Here is a 21,926-nt window from a genome sequence, read left to right as displayed (position 1 = left end):
TTTTATCTGCTTAGTTTGGTTTCATTTCTTTTGTAAAGCACTTCATTGATAAGAATTATTATTATCATTATTATTATTATTTCCTCTTTAACAAATAAGGCAATTTTCTCCATATCCGCGTGGTTCTTTCTTCTGATTAGAGATAATTGTTTCAAGGTCCTAATCCTCATAATATTCCGGTGCTGTTGAGGTGATTAGAGAGACTATTTCATTCTCTGTGTAACCTTTACTAAACTATCAGCAGTCAGTATTTCAAGGTGGTCCTAATGCTCCGTCATAGTTTGCTACATTTTAATTTAATGAATGAATTGCAACCGAAATCATAACAATAATTATTTATCCCTTCACTCCCATTTCTTTCTTATTATGTACCTTTTTCATTTGATACTAAACTTTCTAGTGTTCCTGTAACTCATATCACTTTGTTTGTCAGCAATAGAAACCTAAACCTAGCCCGCGCATGGGTAACACAGTTAGAGAAACCCATTTAATGGTGAAGATAGACTAATTCATTGACTAAAATAGCGACTTAGGTAGGCTAAATATTGTGTCGCTATTGCGAGTCGCGTGCTCGCAGTGAGTAGATACCTTACTGTGCTGCGCAGTTCCGGTGTAGCAGCCCGGTGGTCCCACCAGCAGAGGGGGTGAACTATCTTGACACACAGTTTCAAGGTCTCTCTGCAGTCTGTCAGCGTTGTACTGTACCGGGGATGGCAAGATGGCTGCAAGCAATTATTTCGGCTTCACACATGGTGCCGGTCCGCAATACAGGTAATTCAAATTGATGCAGGTTCATGTCAGCTTCACCACTAGGTCCCATGAGGAGGTGGTCGGTGTTTGTCTCCGGTGGGGTTTGGCTGCGTGGCGGTGGAGACACCAGCTAGCTCGACCCGCTAGTTAGCTCAGGTTAGGCCGACGCTCCCCGACACGCTGCTGGACTTCAGGTGAACCCCAGTGAAGGAAAGTCATCCTCCACTGATGGTTCAACACTGCTGATGAACTTTACTATCAAATATATATTGTGGTTAGTCTTTGGCAGCTGGTTAACCGAGCTGACTTCATCTGTGACGGTGAAATGTTGGCAGCGGTCGGGATTAAGAAGAGCTAACTCTGGTTTAACATCTGATACACGGCTCATGTATTGTTGATTAATGATCAATAATAACATGCTGCCACACAGGAACAGTTACATAGATGCCTGTGTGAAGAGGTAGAAAACGAAGCCAAGCCCTTGGTTTGTATGAAATGTTGTTAGGCAAGTTGTTCTAACGGGTAAATCATTTAATTAGTCTCTTTGACAGGTGATCAGACTTAATTAATTCACATTTGAACATTCACTGCGGTCATTCAGCTGTGAAGATTTCTTGTGATGCTTTTGGGTTTATTCATTTATTTATTTATTTTATCTAGCATTTAGCCAAGCAGTCTGTTTAGATTAAGATCTCTTCGAAGAGAGACCAGAGAACAAAAAACATTCATAAGACAGGAACACAATCAGCATACTGAAACAATAAAACAGGTACAAGAGTAATAAAAAGCATCAGATAATAAAGCTTTAAAATCTTCAAGAGGAATGTAAGCATGTAAGACTCGAGTTTGACTGTTGCCATTTAAATAAATAAACAATACAAAACAACAATAATAATAATAGTAATAACTTTACTTGTATAGTACCTTTCATACAATAAATGCAGCTCAAAGTATTTTGCAACAAAAATAAATTGCATACATCAAGAGCTTCACATAAAAGTAGCATAAAGCATAAGATTGAATATAAGAATAAAAATAACAATAATACAATACATAGTAAAAGTGGCTTAGAATACAATACAAACAATGTATAAAATCAACTAAATATACAACTATTAAAAGAAATGCAGTTGTGATTGATAGAAAGCTCATTAGAATTAAAAGCTAAAGTGAAAATAGGTCATTAGCTTTCTCTAAAAGGTTTGTTGTACCTGAAATCAATTGTTCCAGCATGAGCGAGATCTGAGGTAAAGTTAGTTGGTTTAAATGATAGAAGAGATGTCAGGCAGTTTGGGAGCTGCAGCAGGAGAGCTTTATATCTAAGTTACATGCAATAGTTATTTCTTCTGGACTGTAAGTAAGTCCAACCAACGCTGTGGTACAGAAAATAAGGATGAGCATGACATTTGTCATTAGTGATAAAAGGTAATGCATTGTGACACACAGGGTTTAACTGCTGAAGTGTTGATGGGGCGGCATGACAATACAGAATATCTCCATAATCAAGGACAGACGGGACGGTTGACTGCACAATAGTCTCACGGTTGGAAGAAGACAGACGACCTTTAATTCTACACTAAAAGCCTAGTTCGATTTTTAATCTGTGTCAAATGTTGAGTATGAATCTTGAATGGTAGTCTGTTCAGTCAAATTTGTAAGTATTTGTATTTGTTTAACAAATCAACCCTGGCAGAAGCGAGGTATTTCCTTGCACCACAGCACTTTTTCACACACACTCAGTAACCAGATTATTAGTAGTCCTGGTTATCAGCACGCTATGCTGCTTTTATGCAGGTTAAATGTTCAGTTTGATTAAACTGTTGTAGAGAGGTGTTGTTTCAAAATGAGGTTATTTTAGAGGCAGTTTATGTGGTGCTGTTGAGTTTTACTGCATTACACTGAGTGGAGTTTTAACATATTCAATCATCCTCATTAGTGCTGATAGAGATGTTATCTAGATTAATAATTTAGTCTTTTAAATTTCAAAAAGAAAGACTCTAACTCCCTATTTAGTTTCCCTTGCTTTGTCTGTCCAAAGATAGTTGACTTTACAATAATATAAAGTCAAGGAAAGTTGCAATTGCTCACACTGGAGAGGCTTGGACTAACTAACTAAAAAAATGACTGAAATGATTAATTGACTATTAAAATAGTTGCTTATTAATTTTCTTTTGGTTTATTAACTTATCACTGCCTTTCTAAACACCATTAATATCAACAAGTGTAGTATTAGTTACAGTTTTCAGTGTATCCTACAAAGACTACCAAGGACAGATTAGACTGCATTAGTTTAATATGGATGTGCCCAATACTTTGACAAGCCTGTGCTTGATTGTCTGAACTTCCCCTGATTTTAATTAACTGAAGAACTTCATAAATGTCCAGTCCTACTTCTAGATTCAGTCACAGCGTCTACAGCTCAGCAGGTTGAGTCTAGATGGAATGTTTTTGCCTCCATGTGATGCTGACAGATTGTGAGATAAGGTAGCAATGTCTGTAGTATTTAGGTAACAATGTCTGTAGTATTTACAGTAGTTGTGGTACTACTTCCATAAACAATGAGAGAGTATTATGGTTTCCTCTCCTTTGGGAAACGGTGTGCGTTTAAGTGTGATGAAAGCAGAGGCATCCCGTGTCCAACATGTAAAATATTGAACACGTAAGACTTTCTGATGTCTGAGCTTTGGCAGCAGGAAAGGGCCAGACAGCAAAAGTAGGTCAACAGCTGAGTGTTGAGCTGAATTTATTGATACATTTTATTCGTACTGGTGAAATATCTGAAAATGTGTCCCACCTAAATGTTTAGATATGAGTCATCACAAAGTATGTAGCACTTACATAATCTAAATATTAGATGTTTGGCAGTCTGTGCCTCTTCAGTATTTTTAGACTTGTCCACAGAATGAGACGATGACAATGCAAACATGTAGAGGAAGAACTACGAAGATATATTATTGTTCTGCTTGCTCATAAATGACCTCAATAACTTCATCATTTTAATCTCATATTCTCTTATTGGGGAGACTCTGTAACATCTGTCCAGGGACTACAGATGAAAAATAACCTCTTGGCTAACTCTGGTGCATTTATAGCAATGTTTATTAATATGCACTGTCCCTGTTCAATAAACCAACAAACTAATAAATAAGTAATATTCAACACTAGCTACAGACTAGTCAATCTTAGAAAAATCAGTTTACACATTATCCAGCATTCATTTATAAGATGAATTTGTTTTAGGACAGCTCTTATAGCACGTTTACCTCATGCGTTCTTTATGACCTTAAGGCGTCATTTAATTTTAGCCCTCTGACGATCTTGTCCATCATGTCAGTGTAAGCTTAATAAAGATGCTGATGTCATCAGTTACAGATGCCGTTGGCAGTAACTGCTCTCTGCATCCCGAATCATTGGCACAATTTGGCTTCTGCAGATTTGTCTTTGCAATGTTTTGATGAAAAGAAGAGATTAAGGATAGGTCAGTGCAGGTCTGCTCAGTGAGTCATATATTATTTGAGCTTCCACAATTAAATCATCTTGATCCGGCATGATATTGACGTGTGTCATTTAGAGTGCTGGCCTAATTGTACATTTGAAACAAGTTTTATCACACTGACATGAAAGTGAATAAAAATGACAGTTGTTTCTATCATATAAAGTGCAGTAAAATTTTACTGGTATAAAGATGAATGAATAAAAGTGACAAACTGACCATGCCTGCATTTTTTTTTTCAACATAGCCTACACTGTAACACAATGCTGCTGTTCTGTTTTAGGCATCAGGCTGTTGAGATGCTGTTGTGTAAAACTCACTTGGGATTAATGTAATGAATACAGAGTGTTGTATCTGTGCTCATTAAACAAGGACGTAAAATGTCTTGAGCCAATGAGTGGTTAGACCAGGCAGGATGGGTCCTGTAGTGAATCCAGTTCACAATTCAGTTTAGTTTCATTTAAACTTCTCTGATAAAAGTTATTGCTGTGATTGCAAAAAAATGTCCACCAATATTTGACTTTTTATTAGAGAAAATATTTGCACTTTAAATGTGATCTGATCCCAGATGAATGTTTTCCAAACATTAATACTATTCATTAGGGTTGGGTAATATATTGAAATTATATCGATGTTGTGATTTGAGACTAGATATCATTATCATCTTAGATTTTGGATATTGTAATATCGCAATATGTCATCATAGTTGTCTTTTCCTGGTTTTAAATGCTGTATTACAGTAAAATATATAATTTTCTGAACTTAACAGAATGTTCTAGCTGTTCTGTTATTTACCTTTTACCCACTTTGTCATTATATCCACATTACTGATGATTATTTATCAAACAGTTCATAGTGTAAATATTTTGTTAAAGCATCAACAGCCATCTCTATAATATTGTTGCAATAACAAGGTATTTGGTCTAAAATATCGTGATATTTGATTTTGTCCATATTGCCCAGCTCTACTATTCATGAAATGATTTGAATTGTCTCCTTCCCTTCAGTACCCAGCCACCCCAGGCCTACTCCCATCCCTCTACAGCCAGTTACAGCGTCCAGCAGGCTCCAGCTGTGGCACATGCAGTGACTGCATCCTACTCTCCAGCTCCAGTCCAGGCAGCCCGGCCTGTAGTCTCTGCACCATACCCCACCTATCAGAGCCACCAGGCCCCTCCAGACTATGCTTACAGACAGCCAGACCCCCCAGCTCCCCCGCAGCCCACCACCACCCCACAGACGTACCAGGTATACTCGGACACGGTCAGTCTCTTTTTGCTTCCCTTATGATTTCTGCCCTCCAGTGTCTCACTGCATGATGTGATTATTTTGGATGTTGTGTAATGCAGTTTTTTTTTTCATTTTAACAGCATTATTTAAAGCCAGTGTGTGTAGATTTTTCAAAAAAAGCTTTAGTGCCTTCAAACTGTGGACTTGTGTTGTCCACAAATTAAAGCCATCAGAATAATTTTAAAGATAATTTAGTCACAAATTTTACACGTTGTGGCTTTAATGGCATTTTATGATATCTGTGCATTTTTTCATTGATGTAACAAAAATAATTGTTAAACTGTGCTGCAGTTTAAGATTCACATTGGAGTGAACGCTGTCTTTTAAACTCCAGCAGGACAACTACAGCTACGGACGTCCCGCTACTGTAACTACCTACGACAATAAACAGTACTACCAGACCAGTATAGCCCCAGCTCAGAGGACTCCCACAGAGAATTACTACCAGACTGGTGAGTCAGTTTACTTTTATTCTTAAATTGAGTCCAGGGTTTGTTTGTTTAAAAAAAAAAAAGTAATTTTAAGGGCTGGATGGTCAAACTGCAGTACAGATACATGATGTCCACCTTGCATTTTTCAACTGGAAAATGTTGTTTAATAACCAAATTTAAAGGGTTTGTATCAACGATGTGTGCTGGACTCCGTTTTTTTTTTTAAACACTCAAATATCAGAATCATTACTGGCCTCCAAGATCCAGCATTATTCAGGCTTTACTCAACAAGAATCTCAAATTAAGATATCATGGTTTAGTTTTCTGATCCTAATGAGTGATCATTTAAATATGATTAACATTAATTGGTCGCAGCGTGAGAGTACATGATACATTTGACTTTGTAATTTTGAATACTGTGGTGGAAATTTAGTTAAAATGCAAGTGCTGACTCACTGTTAACCTTTGAATGTTTAAAGATAAGGGTCAATCTTGTGTGTTGTTGTGTTGTCGTATCAGTGTATGTGTGGGAAAACTGGTGACTAGACAACGAGGGGAGCTGAATACGTAAAGACCTTGTTGTTTTCTTTGCTGTGGTATAAATTGAATGTTTTGGTGTAGCTCTCAAAGCAAACTGTATGCAAGACTCTGTGTGTGTTTTATTCTCTGGTACCAGAAATGCAGAGTTACTGTTTTATTCATCAAATACCTGAGCACAATTTTCACAACAATGTTGACTTTCATATAACTGGTGTCTCAGGTCTAATTTTCAGTGTAGAACTCAGATGAACACATCTCACTTAGCTTGTTGGGGGGATAGTCACTCATCGGTCATGATGTTCGTATTATTTGCTTATATGATATACATAAAATGCGTCTGCTGCTCATTTGCCAGTGAAACGAGAATCCTGCCCGCCTTGCCAAAAGCTCTGACGGGCTGTCCCAGAGGATGTAATGGACGTGTCAGATCTCTTTTTGCTCTTCGTTGCTGACCTTCTTTTCCACCTCTCCTCCCTCTTCTTTGCTCCTCACTCCCCCGACTCTCCTTCCTATTTCAGTAGGAGTGAAGAGTGCTTACAGTCCGGCCCCCACCACTGTCTACAGCCAGCCTCCTCCACCCCAGAGGCAGGTAACAGCCCTGAAACCACTGGCCCCCTCCAGTTCTGTGTCCACCACCTACAACATCTACCCAGTATCCACCAGTGTCCAGCAGCCTCCCACACCCATCTCATCCTATACCCTCGGCAACTCATTCAGCTCCTCTGTTGCAGCTACGTCCTATTCAGGTAAGATAAGAGATGGGATTGTACCGAAGATGCTTATTATTATTATTATTATTATTATTAATAATATATTCTACTTTAAATAAAAAACATTTGAAGTTAAACTTGCAATACCAGGAAATATGCCAGGAAAACAAGTCTTACACAGAAGTAAACCAGCAAAATATGACCTCAGAAATGCAACCTGTTCTTGATCTGGAACATGAAACTGAAACATGGAAATGTGAAGAAGCTGAACAGGTGCCAAAAAAGTTTTAAAAGACAGAGAAAAGAAAGAAGAAGATAGCCTGCTTTATCACTCCGGTCCTGTCCAGAGTCCTTTATACAAATTAACAAAAATACCCCAACTCAAAAATCTTGTTCTTGGATTTCTCTTTCAAATATAATTCAATTCAGCCTGGTTGATTTGAACAAAATGAAAATCATCATTGATGATTAACGATTAACCAATCATTGACCTGCGAGTTTATCACCTTAAACGACCCTCTTCACGTAAAAGTTGTCATGCGATCCTTTGCTATGATTAAGATATTGATCATTACTGCTAAATTAAAGGTGCAATGACTGCCTGAAAGTCCAGGATTATTATATTAAAATGATGTGCAATGAAAACAATCTTCAGAAAAGGTGTGTCTATTGTATCTTGTGACATTACTAATTACGTTAAAGTAAGATGCAAGTCATTCAATTCAATTGAAGTAAAAACACAAGAGCTGATATATTCCCGCTTTGTAGCATCCAGCCTTAGTGAACCACTGCGTATTCGGGGCAGGCTGTTTCTTGACTTTGTGTCGTAGATGTCTAATTGAATGAAAATAAACAACAAGGGTGTCTTTTGATAGAGAACAAAAGCCTGAGCTGATTGTGAGCGGCTGGGAGAGGTGTATACAATCATTTTTGAAGTTAGGATTTCTTCCAACATTTTTGACACCTGTCATCTTGGTCTTTGTGGTCTTTATTTGACCCGGATGCAGCCCCTGGTGAAATTAAAATGCATTTCGCTTACTGCCAGTGTGACTGGTAGCTGTTAATGTGTGACCCGAATCGTGCTTTTCTTTGCTCTAACTCTCTTTGCTCCTGCTCTAACATCCTCAGGCCTTAGCTACTCCAGTTATGATTCAACCGGCTACACTTCCACATCCACCCCCTCCTATTACCAGCCCGCACAGCAGACCCTCTCCCAGCCACAGCCTCCGCCCCAGCAGCCCCAACAGCCCCAACAGCCCCAGCCCCCCATCCAGCCACCCCCCAAGCAGCTCACGAGCTCATCTTGGAGCAACTCGGGCAGCAACATGGTGACAGCCCCGACCGGAAACGCCTATAAGAAGCCCACGTTTCACCAGAACAAGCTGCAGAAGCCTAAAGGGCCTCCCAAACAACCCCAGCTCCATTACTGTGAAATTTGCAAGATCAGCTGTGCAGGCCCACAGGTACGAGTCTATAAATACAAGATTTTGTTCATAAGAAGCTTTAAATATAAAGGTTTCTGTCTGGCTCGCTGTGAAAAACAAAGCCATTATGTTAAGATGTGAGACCAGAGAACATGCTATATATAATGAAGACATATAGTTTAATTGTAATATTGAGTTTATTTAGTGAACATATAACAAATGTGACTTTTTTTCTTTATGTAATATATGTTTTTATGCCACTATTTGCTACTATCTGTTATGTTTTACTGAATCAGACATACCGGGAGCACCTAGAGGGCCAGAAGCATAAGAAGAAGGAGGCAGCCCTGAAGTCTGGGGGACAGACTGGGGCCAGCAACGGGCCCAGAGGGATCCAGACCCAGTTACGCTGTGAGCTTTGTGACGTCTCGTGCACTGGAGTGGACGCCTACGCTGCCCATATCCGTGGGGCCAAACACCAGAAGGTTAGCACAGCTGTGATGCTTTTATCTTTGAGACACAACAAGCTTTCATTATTGGACACGACTGTGGTGTACTCGTGATGTTCCCTTAAAGCTGCCAAGTCTTTGAACAAAACCTTCCCCAGGGATTTGGAATGGGATTAAGTATCAGCAGCCTTAAATGGTTGTGTCTCTCTCTGTCTCTCTTTGTCAACCTTGGAAAGGTGGTGAAACTTCACACCAAGCTGGGCAAACCTATACCTTCGACTGAGCCAGTGTTGGTGAATTCTGCTCCGGTTGTCACAACCTCGACAGCTGGGAAACCTCCAGCCTCCACCTCGGCTCCTGCTGCAGTCTCAACCACTTCAACTCCAGCTGCTACACCCAAACAGGTGGCTGTAAACGCCACGGCTAAAACAACAGCACCAGTCAAGAAACCAGCCCCTTCCAAAATAACTGTCATTTGTAAGTGTGTCGACTGGAAGCCATTTCACATTTAATCCTGAGCCAATGTTTTAGTTGTCCTACCCACTTCTCATATCCCACACACCCACAATTTAAAGGTTTAAATCAAATTCACCAGTTTCTAAAATAAACTCAAACTTCAACATGATTACTTTGACAAATCTGGAATTTGTGCAATTTTTAAACCTGAAAGTGAGAACATACAATTTTTCAGCATTTGAAGTAGAACTCTTTGATTAAACGTATCAATTTAAATGTAACACAAATATTTTTCCAAACAAAGGGGTATATAGTATTGGTATATATAATGTATTTGTTAATTGGTGCTTTAAACTGTGACATCTTTCCTGCCTCACAGCCAATAAGCCAGCCAGCACTCCAGTAGCGGCAGCAGTGATGGTAGCAGCGAAGGTGGATGAGCCCATGCAATCGTCAATTCAAAAGATGGACTCTCAGAGTGACGATGAGGACAATGACAGAGCCAGCGGCCTGGGAGACATTCAGCCAGTCGGACATGACTACGTAGAGGAAGTAAGTAGGAAATTGAAATAAAAATTATCCTAATATTACTCGTATATGTATCCCAGTGCAGTATATCTGAGGAGTGATATTGGCCACTACTGGTACATTCAAGTATTACGTTGAATAGTAAGCACATTTATTAAATAGTAGCTGTACATTGTAAAGTAAAAATAATTTGTTATTTTAAAAACATTTGTATAACCATATCTTTTATTAAATATTATATAATTTGTGCAGCTTTCCCTATAGAAAAAAATAGTGCACAGGTCTGGGTTAATATTTTCGATCAAGAATTTGTGCTTCCAAATATCAGTTTTGGCTTCAGAGCTTCAGTTGTGATTATATTGGACAATAGTAATTATAATTATAATAACAGTATGTTGTACTTCATTATTTAAATATTGTACCATGAAATCTTTTCATATCATCTACACTATAAAATTGTCATTGATTATCGAGGGCGATTGTATATTAACCCTAAACTATCTGTCTTTCAGGTCCGTAACGATGACGGAAAAGTGATTAGATTCCACTGTAAATTGTGTGAATGCAGCTTCAACGACCCAAATGCTAAAGACATGCACCTGAAGGGAAGAAGGCACAGACTGCAGTACAAGGTGAGAAAGTTTGAGCATCACTGAGTTTGATTCTTGTCTGACTGGTTATTCATAGTCAGTTATCACAGCTACAGAAGCATAATGAGCAACCTTCATCTGTGAAGTTGGGGAAAAGGCTTTCAATGTTTTTTGTATTCTGGATAAATGAGGCTTGAATATGAATCTATACTCAGCAGTGTTTTCCAAAGTGTCTCTATCCACACTCTAACACTGACACAATGGGAAAATTGTTCGAACTGTTCTCCCTTCCAAAAAAAAGGGGTAATTTCACCTTTCAAAGAGTTGGGTAGGATGGATAGGCTAGTCCAACAGATTTACAGCCTTTAACCCAGACGTAAACTATTCCCCCGGAAAATGCATTTTAAATATGTCGAAAGTGACAGTATTGTGTAATCACCTGTATTGACGCACTAACTAAACAAAATAATTCTTGTCTCTAAAAGGTTGTATTCTTCAGAATGTTTGCAATTATGAATTATTTTTTATTCTACATGTGTAAGTGTTGGTACAGGGTCACGTGTGCAGGTCTCTCTCCAGTTGCATTCCCCTTACGTTTTCTATCCTTCTTTTGCTCGCTTGCTTTGTAGAAGAAAGTGAACCCTGAGCTTCCTGTGGAGATCAAGCCCAGTAATCGGGCCAGGAAGCTGCAGGAGAGCAAGCTGAAGAAGCAGAAGCAGAAGGCTGTGCTGAAGAGACAGAGAGATGATGAGCAGCGCTGGCACATGGAGATGAGGTAGGACTTCCGGCCAAAAATTAAGCCTGAATCCAAATGTCCAGACTTCACTCGGCTTGCAGACTTATGTTTTCAAAAAGTCTGCGATTGGCAACAGAAAGTGATCATTAATAAGCTACACACAATTTCTATTTTTGAAGACATTTGTTCCTGTAAGTTTACTAATATTGGGAAGTTTATCTTCCATAATTTGCCAATATCATTACAGTTAACAACTGTTTAGAAAAATACTTTGCGATGTGAGGTCACACCTAACAGTGCATTTTATTCCTGTTGTGGCCCTCACATACTACATCTTGAAGGAAGACATTTGGATTCAGTCAAAAACTCTTAGTCAGAGATCTAAATTTATATACTCTTGACGCTAAGTTTGTAAGTTGTTAGAACAGACAGAAAAGGAAAAGATGAGGAATATACATTTATTTAGCTAACACCAGTAAACGGAAAGTACTAAAGTTGGTCAGCTGACGCATGTAGATATGTAAGACGCATGTAGAAATGGAGAAAATGGAATTTCATTGCATTATTTTTATACATGCTTCCCATTGTGTTGACTCTCTCTGACGCTGGCCACTCAGATGATCTTTCTTGTGTTCATAATTAAATACTATAATTTGTTAACATTGAAATTCAAGTGAAGTTTTGAGCATGAAAACTGTTTTGAAGAGGAGATAGATCACTATACAGTTTTTTGTTTTTATGGAGTACTGTTTTCTCTTATTTGCAACCATGACATTCCCCTGTAGAAATAAGTTACTTTTTCTACTCTAGTGACACATCCGTCCCCCTCTCCTGCAGGAGATATGAGGAGGACATGTACTGGAGGAGGATGGAGGAGGAACAGATGTACTGGGGAGAACAGAGACGCAGGATGGCTCCCCCACCGCTGATGAGCCGCCCGGGTATGCCTGTACCCCCTCTACTGGTGAGCTTTGCAATTGCTTGGACATCAAATAATAAAAAATGCCTCAAATCTACTATAGACCCTTTTTATTTCACTGCCATTACCCTCAGTTGTGTAGTGTGATTAATTATTTTACTCACCCTCTTCCTTCAGACGTGTGTGCGTCGGCCCGACTCCCCAGACGACCGTCACATCATGGCTAAACACTCCACTATTTACCCAGTGGAGGAGGAGCTGCAGGCTGTTCAGAGGATTGTCTCCCACTCTGAGAGAGCCCTAAAATTGGTGTCAGACTCCCTGCTGGAGAAGGAAACACCAGAAATTACCACTACTGCTGCTACTGAAAGTGGAGACGAAAAAGGGTAAATTGTGGATTTTGGCAGATTATTTATTTATTTATTTATTTTTTGGTAACATTTTTGGCAAAAAGTTGAAGCCTAAAAGCACTCTTATTGCATAAGTGTAAATAAGTAAATGAATGCAAGATGATGAACAATTTGCTGAAAATAACAAAAAGCAGGACTGCTAAAACCTTGTATGTTCATTAGAGACTGAATGAGACAGAATGGTGCAAGTGATCTGGCAAATACAGCAGCCATTGACTAAAAAAATGTTCTCTGTTTAAGATCTATGAAGTTGCTGCAAACCACTTTAGTTGGTTAATTTAAGTTAAGCAGGTATCTGATCCAACAGGCATATATTTATATATACATATATGTGTATCTAGTAGCGATTGACACCTATTCTGTATGAACTTAATATTAGGATCATTCAGAATTTATATTACATGTGTACAACCTGCTCTTAAAGTCTATCTTGACTTTTTTCCCTCTCTTAACAGTACTGAGAGCTCAGGACGGGTGCTAAAAGGCGTGATGAGGGTGGGCATCCTGGCTAAAGGCCTGCTGCTTCGTGGGGACAGAAATGTTGAACTCATCCTACTGACCGCTAAGAAACCCACCGTCACTTTACTGAAAAACATCGCTAAACAGCTGCCCAAGGAACTGGCGGTAAGAAACTCACTGAAAAGAAAGACTTCCCCATGCTGTGCAGGAGATTGAGGAAGGGAAGGATTGTGGTAAATTTTCAATCACAGTATTAGTATTCTTATAATTTAGGGTTTACCTTTTTTAAATGTTATATGTGGTTATGGGATCATAGAAGAACTGTAGAGACAAATCTGACAAAAAATGGCAGGAAAAAGGTTTTCTTGCTGGTTTTTGTAGTATTTTTCTAAATGTGAAGTAAATAGACAGCAGATTTTGAAAAAGAGGAAATTGTCAGGTAAAACATGCTGTCTTATGACTTGTCTTAAGAGCTGCATCCGGAGTGAAAGATCAAAATGTTATGTCAGTAGAATGGGAACCAAAAGGGTTTTACTTTGTCTTTTTGTTGTAGAGCAGGTGAATAACCAAAATTCTTGAAAATGTCATGATGAAATGTCAGTACACCAACATTTTTAGATAAAAGATACACAATCCTGGAAAACTTCAACTGTAAAGACTCTCTTCATCCCAGATGGGGTTTTCTCATATTGCAGAGGAGTTCATCTTTCATTAGTGAACATGTTCAACTGTCTCCCACAGCCAGAAACACATCTGTGAATGATTAGAAACATCTAGGTAGAGTTGGCTCTTTTGCGTGTTTGCTTGTATTGATACCACTTCCTCTCTGTAAAGATAATTCATATAACTCCATTCAGTCTGTTTTCCATTCATTGTTGTTACAGCACATCTAGGCTGTGTTATCTTGTTAACATTACATCTTAAGGAGTGCCTTGTGGATTCTGGCTTTGGGAGAGATTTTTCCATATTCACAATTGACTGCAATGCCCTCACGCTAAAGAGAAAATCCTGTGTGAATTATTAAATTTGCTGGCATTTCCTATTAAAGGCCCACATGACAGGATTTCTACCAAACACAGCAGTTATGACAACTTGAAGGCTGTAGTGTTTTGTAATTGCTCACTCTTCCTCCCTCCTGCTCTAGCTGTAACAAGTGTCTTAAGGTGCTTTTCACTGATCTTTAGATTCACTGCCTGGTTATGACACCTGAATCCTACAGAGTGAGATGGGGCTTTTCTTCTTAAGCTGCCCGAATTTCTTTCCTAAATATATTATAATATTATTATTATTATCATTATTATCATTATTATTATTACAAAGATATTGCTGATGACTAATTGTTGAGAGATATTTTTGTTCATGTCTCTAACCCTGTTTAAAAAAGGGAACTTTAACCTCAATAGGAAAAAATTGCACAACCTAAGGTTAAAAACATTACAGTAATACCCTGTAACATTGCCATATGAGGCTACTCTTTGCCCCGACACCCCTCCTCCTCTGTAGTGAGTAATCCCAAGTGTCCTTTTAACCGGCAGACATTTTCTGAAGATCAGTATGAGGTGCAGGCTCACCCCGAGGAGGCGAACATCGTGATATTATCAAGCAAGGAGCCCAAAATGCAGGTGACCATTTCTCTCACCTCGCCGCTGATGAGGGAGGACCCTGCTGCTGAGAAGGACAAGCAGGCAGGAGGAAAAGCGGCTGAGAAAGGTTAGAGAAGCCAAAAGCTTTCAGTACCAGACAAACCAAATGTTAGCGCTGTGTGTAATACACTTATATACCCCCCTGGTCCACCCTTCCACCTGGTAGCAGCCTAAATTTTAGGCTGAAAAGCTCTTAAATTACTGAATGAGAGGTGGGACTTTAACCAAGCCCACATTCAAGTGTTTTTTATTTTCTTTAACTCCTAAAATAAAATTAATTCTCGCATTCATTTGTCCCACTCTTTTCATTTCCCCCATTTTTTGCAGTTACACTAGACCCCCCCACCTCCCCCCCCTCCCCGAATTTCTTTATTTCTTTTCCACAACATGGGAATCTAAAGCCGGGCTCTCCGACCTTTCTGTGCCACTAGGGTGTGTGTTTATCCTGTGAACACACGCTCAGATATAACACCTTTGGGAAACTATAAGAGAAAAGCGATGATCACTGTTCAGATAATGCCCAGGGATGAAAATACATCAGACAGAGATACTGTCCAACAAATCAATCTTAAAAATAAATCTTCAAAGTTTTGCTTCTTGTTGCATTTTGGCGATGATACCGTGAAGAGGATTTTGAGGTCCAGTGACTTCTCATTCCTTTTTCTCTCATCCCTGCATCATATTGCGGCATTATCGATGACAAGGTGCTGGAGTGTCATTTTATGGCCTCACAATGATCCCTGTTTAAATAATAAATCAGATGGCATTAGTAAATCCATTGTCATTACCTCCCCCACTATTCAACAGGTAATTTTCAAGATCATTGTGTTGCAAACACTCCTCCACCTGCTCCAACAACTGTCAGCATTGTAATGTGTTTTATCCCATTTGGAAAACATGTTAGAAATGTTTTCTGCGGCCGCTGTCTTTTGTTGTTTTCTTTTTGTTTTGAACTTTTGTTTGGGTTTGTTGATCAGTGCCCCTAATTCTGTATCAGCAGACCTAGACAAGCTAATGGCTAATGCTGAAGGCCACACTTGTACACATACCACTAAGAACAGTAAAATGAAAAGATGCCACGTCACACATGTTTATTAAGCTTTTCAGAGTAAGACAAAACCCTCTTGGCTGTCATCAGAGGGGCTCAGCTGCTGCTAAATCAAAACTCTAAGAGGCGTGATAAATATGGGTCGTGATTCTAAGTGGTATGGTGGTGTAGACTTCAAATTTCTTTTTTTTATTGCTTTGTATATCCCTGTGAGAAAGCTAATGTCATCTGTTGTTGCTACAGTTCTAGTGAACATGGAAGTGTGGAAAGCACCACGGCTGGTCTTGTGAAATATTTCTTCATCGCAATCATCAGTAACCACTTTCAATGTTGTAGACAAACCTATCATTTGTCGTTTATAGGTGACCAGTCTTGTAAATGTGTCTTTAAATTTGTCCTTTAAATTCTGTGCACATACATTTGACTATTTCATAAATTCAACTCCGACACAAGCATGTTTTGTTTTTCTAAACAGACATAACTCTGTATTCTCCCATTTTAGCACTAATCATTAAGTTAATCATTGGCTTTGTCATATTGTGTTTAATAGATTTAACTTATCTTAAATTGTTTTGATTTTTGATGTTGTTGTAACTGTTAAAAATGGAGGCAAGAAGCGAAAGAAGTATCTTTGCTCTCGTGCCTTTACCTGCTAGAGAAGTTTCCTTTAACCTCCTAATTAGCCTTTTTCACTGCATACATTTTGATGTCCCAAAGCAAGAGAAGCACAGATGCGTTAATAACATTAATGATGTCTGAATAGTTTTTTCCAAAGTAATGAAGCTGGTGAAGTTACACCAGTATAACTTCCTTGAGAGGAACTAAGCCATTGATAATGTTATCATTTTCAACTGGGCTTTTCCTGCTATGACAAGTCAAAACGTCTGCTGTGAAAAAGGTCTGTGGTAGAGGAGTAATTGAAGCCATTATAATCTAAGCAAAGTAGTGCAGACTAAAAACAATTGGTATGAAAAGAAAGCAAAACACATTGTCAATTTCAAAAAACCCATCTCCAAGGAGATCTAATGTGTCTGTGACAGTCGGGCACTCGTGCAAAGTTGATGATCACATGCTATAAAAAGGAAATCCAAAACTCTCAGCTTGAGTTCAGTGAAGTTAAAAAGCAGTTTTAAAAAATCATGTTATCTATTTCTCTTAGAAAATAACTGAATTTGACATACAGTGTAGGTTCAAGTTGTTTTTTTTTTTAAGAATAAAGCTGCAGATTCATGACTATTTCCAGAGCAACTGAAAGCTGTATTGACTCCATGATGTCTGTCTTTAATACACCTTTCCTGTAGCAGACATTTGGACTTGTTGAAGCAGGACAGGCACGGGTGTAATTAATAACATTAACAATTGCTCCGGGCCATTTAAAGTGGCTTAATAAGTCAGCCTCGCCCTGGCACTGACACTCCTGAATGGAACGGAGACATTATTAATGTCATTAGTTACGCCTGTGTTTGATGAGTCAAAATGTCTTTCTAGATAAAGGTGTCCTGTCTGATGATAATGAGATCCAGATTAATTAGAAAATTAACAGGGTGGGCAACAGATTTATAAAAAAAAAAAGAGAAAAAGTTAGCCAAACATTACATACAAATCCATCCGTCTTCTCTCTGAACACATTGGATTTCCTTCTTTGTTTGCATGTGCCTGTCATCCTCCACTAAAAAGAACACATTAGTGGCGGGTTTTTTTTTTTTTTTACTACTTTTTGCTCTTTCTTCTACTCAGAAAATATTTGTAAAACACCTAAACACTCAAGTCATCCCTATTTGATGGTCAAATTGTTTGCTTTGTATCTTCCCTTCATTATTTTTTTTGTACCAAACAAACTGAAACAAAACAGTTTTTAAGGATTTAAGGAAATGTTTCCAGCGTTTTTGTAATTTGGTTCCTGGTGCAGCGACTGTACATGAACAGTAACAGGTTGTGGTTGTACTATTATCTGGGTCTTGCATTAGTTTAACTGTAACCCTTGAGCCCATACATATTATCTCCATCAGGTGTGGCTGAGAAGGATCCTCCTGACCTTCTGAATAAGAAGAAATGTTTGGAATACCTGGCTTCTCTCCGTCATGCCAAATGGTTTCAGGTAAATGCATCACAAGCACTTTATCACCATTTACATTTTCAGAATTTGTTATTGAATACACATTTTACACAGTTTGGACTTATTTTGGCTCTTAGTAGTGGTTGTTTTTTATTAGTCATACGCATGCTTTTTCCTGCTATGACATGTCAAACTGTCTGCTCTGTAAAAATTCTTCATCAAAGTTCAGATGAAAACTTGGACTTGTCAAACACTAACCTTAATAATGACTGCTTTCCATTCAGCTGTGACAGGGCCCTGATATTGTGGGTACAGCTAAATGAAATGTAGCCATTACTATTATTAGTTGCACGCACACGTTTTTCCATGCTGTCTTTTAGGATAGATCAAAATTACAATATCCTCTATTGACAACATAGGCGGGGCAGGGTTAAACTTTGAATGAACTTACTTTTAGACATTAAATACAGAAAAGGAATTTGTTTTCCTGTTGCACAATACAGTACATGCAATGTAGAAATAACTGAAGAAAAACTATGTTGGTTTACTGATGTTCCGTTCAAGATTATTCTTATTACACAATTCTTTATGGGGCTTCCTGTTCTGTGTTTTTTTTTCCATTTACTGTTAAATTGTTGTTTCCGATGTCTTTGGATGAAATATGCAGAATGCAGAAGTCTCCCATTTGAACTAGTAAACCTTCCCACCATAATAAAGAGGGTGTTTTGTTTCAATAGAATCTAATAAGTAGATTTATTTTCCTGTTTTAACAAGGTACTCTGACTGTAAAACTACTACTACTACTACCACTACCACTGTTACTTTGTTTGAATCAGAATAGTAGTTCTGCTTTCCAAACAAAATTTCAAATAGATGAGAAATTGCACTGCCTTTTTTCAGAAAAAACCACAGAGGATGACGAGAGTGACCAAAATGTCTGGTTTGACGTATTTAAGATGTTATTTGTTTATAATATCTAATAATAATGAATGATTGAGATGAGAATCAAACATCCTTTTTAAAACTTACCTTTTATGGTCACCAGTTATATTTATAGTGGTGTTGTCAGGAGTTCAGTGTAGTCAATATTGATCAGCATATCTAGTTATTTATTTAATTGTTTTTCTTTGTGTCTTGTCTTTTTTTTTTCTAAAGGCTCGTGCCAACGGGTTGCAGTCCTGTGTGATCATCATTCGGGTGCTGAGAGATTTATGTCAGCGGGTGCCCACCTGGGGGAAGATGCCTGGCTGGGTTAGTGACTAAGGTGTTTTACACAAGAGATGGTACAATGACAGCAAGAGGTGTATCAATAAACAAACATTTCATTGTGTTTCTTTCTCCAGGCAATGGAGCTGCTGGTGGAGAAGGTCATCAGCAGCGCCACAGGCCCACTCAGCCCGGGGGAGGCCATGCGCAGGGTGCTAGAGTGCATATCTACTGGCATCCTGCTGCCAGGTCCGACAGATATACGTATGTTAATGACATACGAATAAGTAGAGATGAGAAAATCTCTCCAGCTGATGAATGGCACACCTTGATTATTCTATATTTCTGATTTCTTCTGTTACTTTAATATTTTTATCTTCTTTTCCCCTCCCCTGAATCAGATGGGCCAGGTTTGCTAGACCCCTGTGAGAAAGAACCGACAGACGCTTTAGAAAGCATGATGCTTCAAGCCAGAGAGGACATCACTGCCAGTGCGCAGGTACGTTCCCAAACCTCACATGAAGTGTCTATTAAGCATCTCAATGCACATCAACAGTGTTATAAGTTGTTTAAAACTCTACAAACTTGCATTTCTCCTCTTTTCTTTTTTTCCAGCATGCTTTACGGCTGCTTGCTTTCCGCCAGATCCACAAGGTTCTAGGCATGGAGTCTTTGCCTGCATCCAAGGCCAGCTCTCGCAACCGCAAGCGGCGACGGGATGTCAGTGACACAGGCGAAGGGGAGGGGGAGGGCAAAAAAGACAAGAAGGAGGAGGCAGTGAGCGCTTGACCTCTGCCTTCAGAGCCGAGGGCGTTTGCTAGTTTAGAGACTGGTAGAATGTCACAACTTTAAACTTTTCTTATCTCGGAAACAATCTTAACACGCAGCTATACACATATGAATATAACTGACTTTACATGTTACATGTCTACCCTTGGATTAAGAGGAATAACCAGTTGAGGAGGAGACTGAAGTTTGAATCTGTACTGCAAATCCTTCTCCCATGTAGTGATTTCCTGCAGATGTAGTATATTTTTAAAGTGTGCAAAGTAAATTGGCTCAGTAAAAAAAATCATCAAAGTTACTGATGACATCATTCCATTTCAGTATAATTGCACACTAACTACTGACCACCCCTCCATGTTTATTCACAATAGTTAAACCGCCACTGTCACCCACAGTTATATTGTTTATGTATTAGAGGTACTCTGATATGAAAGCCTCCAGTACAGCTTGAACATCAGCACCTTGCGCTTTATTTTCATTTTGAAGAAGAGACTGAACCCTGCTGCTTTTCAGACCAGTTCAGATCTACCATTCGACTCGCGGAGCTAATGTAGGTGCATGACATTTGTACACTGACTGACTGATCTTTGTTAAGAAGGTAAAGGTTTAAGTTGTTGAGAATTTGAAACTCTGAGATAGATCAGAGAAGACTGACTGTACTGTGATGTTCATTGTGCCTAAAACGACACATTAGTTATAAAATAGTGTGACGCTGTTGAGTGAACCCATACAGGTCCCTCCTGATCTCTTCATGTCCTTTCTGCTCCCCCTCGAGTCTTTCTAAAAAGCCGTGTTGACATTTCTCTCTAATCTGTTTTGAAAATCAGAGGAAGCCAGAGCAAAAGAGTTTTAAAATTCAACCAAAGGCCGTGTGTCACACCCTCAAAACACGCAAAGTAACTTCCCCTTGAATACGTCATGAACTTTTGTCAGAAACCCACAAAGACACACAAGCTCTACTTGGCGGGAGACCTGCATGAGGCTTCATGTGTGGAGAGGGAGGTGGACTTTGATGAGAGACAGTCTGTAGCATGCTGAGGGAATGAAGCACTTAAGAAATGACAATTACTGTATGCAGCCATAATTTTATCATTTAAATATGCCTAGTAATCTTTTTTCTTCCAGAGTATGGTTAGCAGAAGAGAGAAGCTTTAGTCAGAAAAAAAAAAACATGTAAGACTGAATATCTACTGTAATGATCAAGTGGTTACTAGTCCTTTGACTTTCTTCCTGTGCCTGCATCATGTTGTGTATTACAGAAGACAAAGGGGAACATTTATGAGTTGTTTTGTCAGGTAATGATCTTACTCCACACAGATGTAGGACAGGGAAGGGACAATTGCACAACTCTTTGGCTTAAAAGTGAAATGTAAGAGATTTACTGTGCAGTTTTAGTTAGATTTCATTTACCAAGAGCATCATATAGGTATTGCTTATTTTATTTCTGAAGGATGTTGCAATCTATTTTGTATTGTTAAGGAAAAAGTGTGAACGTTGCTGTCCTATTATTTGAATGTCTTTGTAGTGTTGCCTAAAATTAAGGGGGAGATATTAAAACACTTTTAAGCCATTTTGTTGCCTGGATTGTGTGATTTTTTTTTTTTTTTTTTTGTATATCTGTATGTTTAATCAGTTAAACATAGTAAAGAAAAGTAGGAGGAACTTTTTTTACGTCATCTTTTTAGACGTCAACTGCATCGAATAAATATTGAGGAAGTGCTCTGACAGACATATCAGCTGTCACACCGCATGCTGCTGCTGCTGCTGCATGACTACGTTGTGAAAATCTCCAGCTTCTCACCCAATTTACCAGGGAATTGATGTCACGTCATGGATGAGACAAACATGGGCAACTTCTTCTGAGGATTTCATGTTATGGTTGTGTTTTCATCCATATTACTGAGCCAGCAGCAGCAGTCCTGAAGGAAAGGGTGTTATCTGTCCACAGAGCCAGAGGTACTGAAACATTCATGTGGTTATGCTGTTCATCCTCAGGTTTTGA

At 38.8% G+C, this 21,926-nt stretch overlaps 1 protein-coding gene across 3 annotated transcripts; it reads left to right on the top strand.

Annotated features, from left to right (window-relative positions):
• Positions 1-686: 686 nt before the first annotated feature.
• On the top strand, positions 687-21,494 carry zfr2 (zinc finger RNA binding protein 2). 3 transcript variants are annotated; one of them, XM_053322286.1, is made up of 19 exons: positions 687-771; positions 5,251-5,506; positions 5,871-5,985; positions 7,023-7,250; positions 8,343-8,677; positions 8,935-9,123; positions 9,324-9,564; positions 9,923-10,095; positions 10,584-10,703; positions 11,291-11,436; positions 12,208-12,361; positions 12,494-12,702; positions 13,182-13,350; positions 14,721-14,895; positions 17,886-17,974; positions 19,088-19,183; positions 19,276-19,402; positions 19,540-19,637; positions 19,754-21,494. In XM_053322286.1, exons 1-19 carry the CDS (start codon positions 719-721, stop codon positions 19,925-19,927), a joined length of 3,147 nt encoding a protein of 1,048 aa, XP_053178261.1. In that variant the 5' UTR covers positions 687-718; the 3' UTR covers positions 19,928-21,494. The 3 variants fall into 3 exon arrangements, with proteins under 3 accessions (XP_053178261.1, XP_053178262.1, XP_053178260.1); XM_053322287.1 differs by having other exon boundaries at positions 5,868-5,985; positions 12,235-12,361; XM_053322285.1 differs by having other exon boundaries at positions 5,868-5,985.
• Positions 21,495-21,926: the final 432 nt, after the last annotated feature.

This window comes from Scomber japonicus, chromosome 7, assembly GCF_027409825.1.
Source record: "Scomber japonicus isolate fScoJap1 chromosome 7, fScoJap1.pri, whole genome shotgun sequence".
NCBI classification, from domain to species: Eukaryota; Metazoa; Chordata; class Actinopteri; order Scombriformes; family Scombridae; genus Scomber; species Scomber japonicus.
This window is presented reverse-complemented; position numbering and strand designations above follow the sequence as displayed.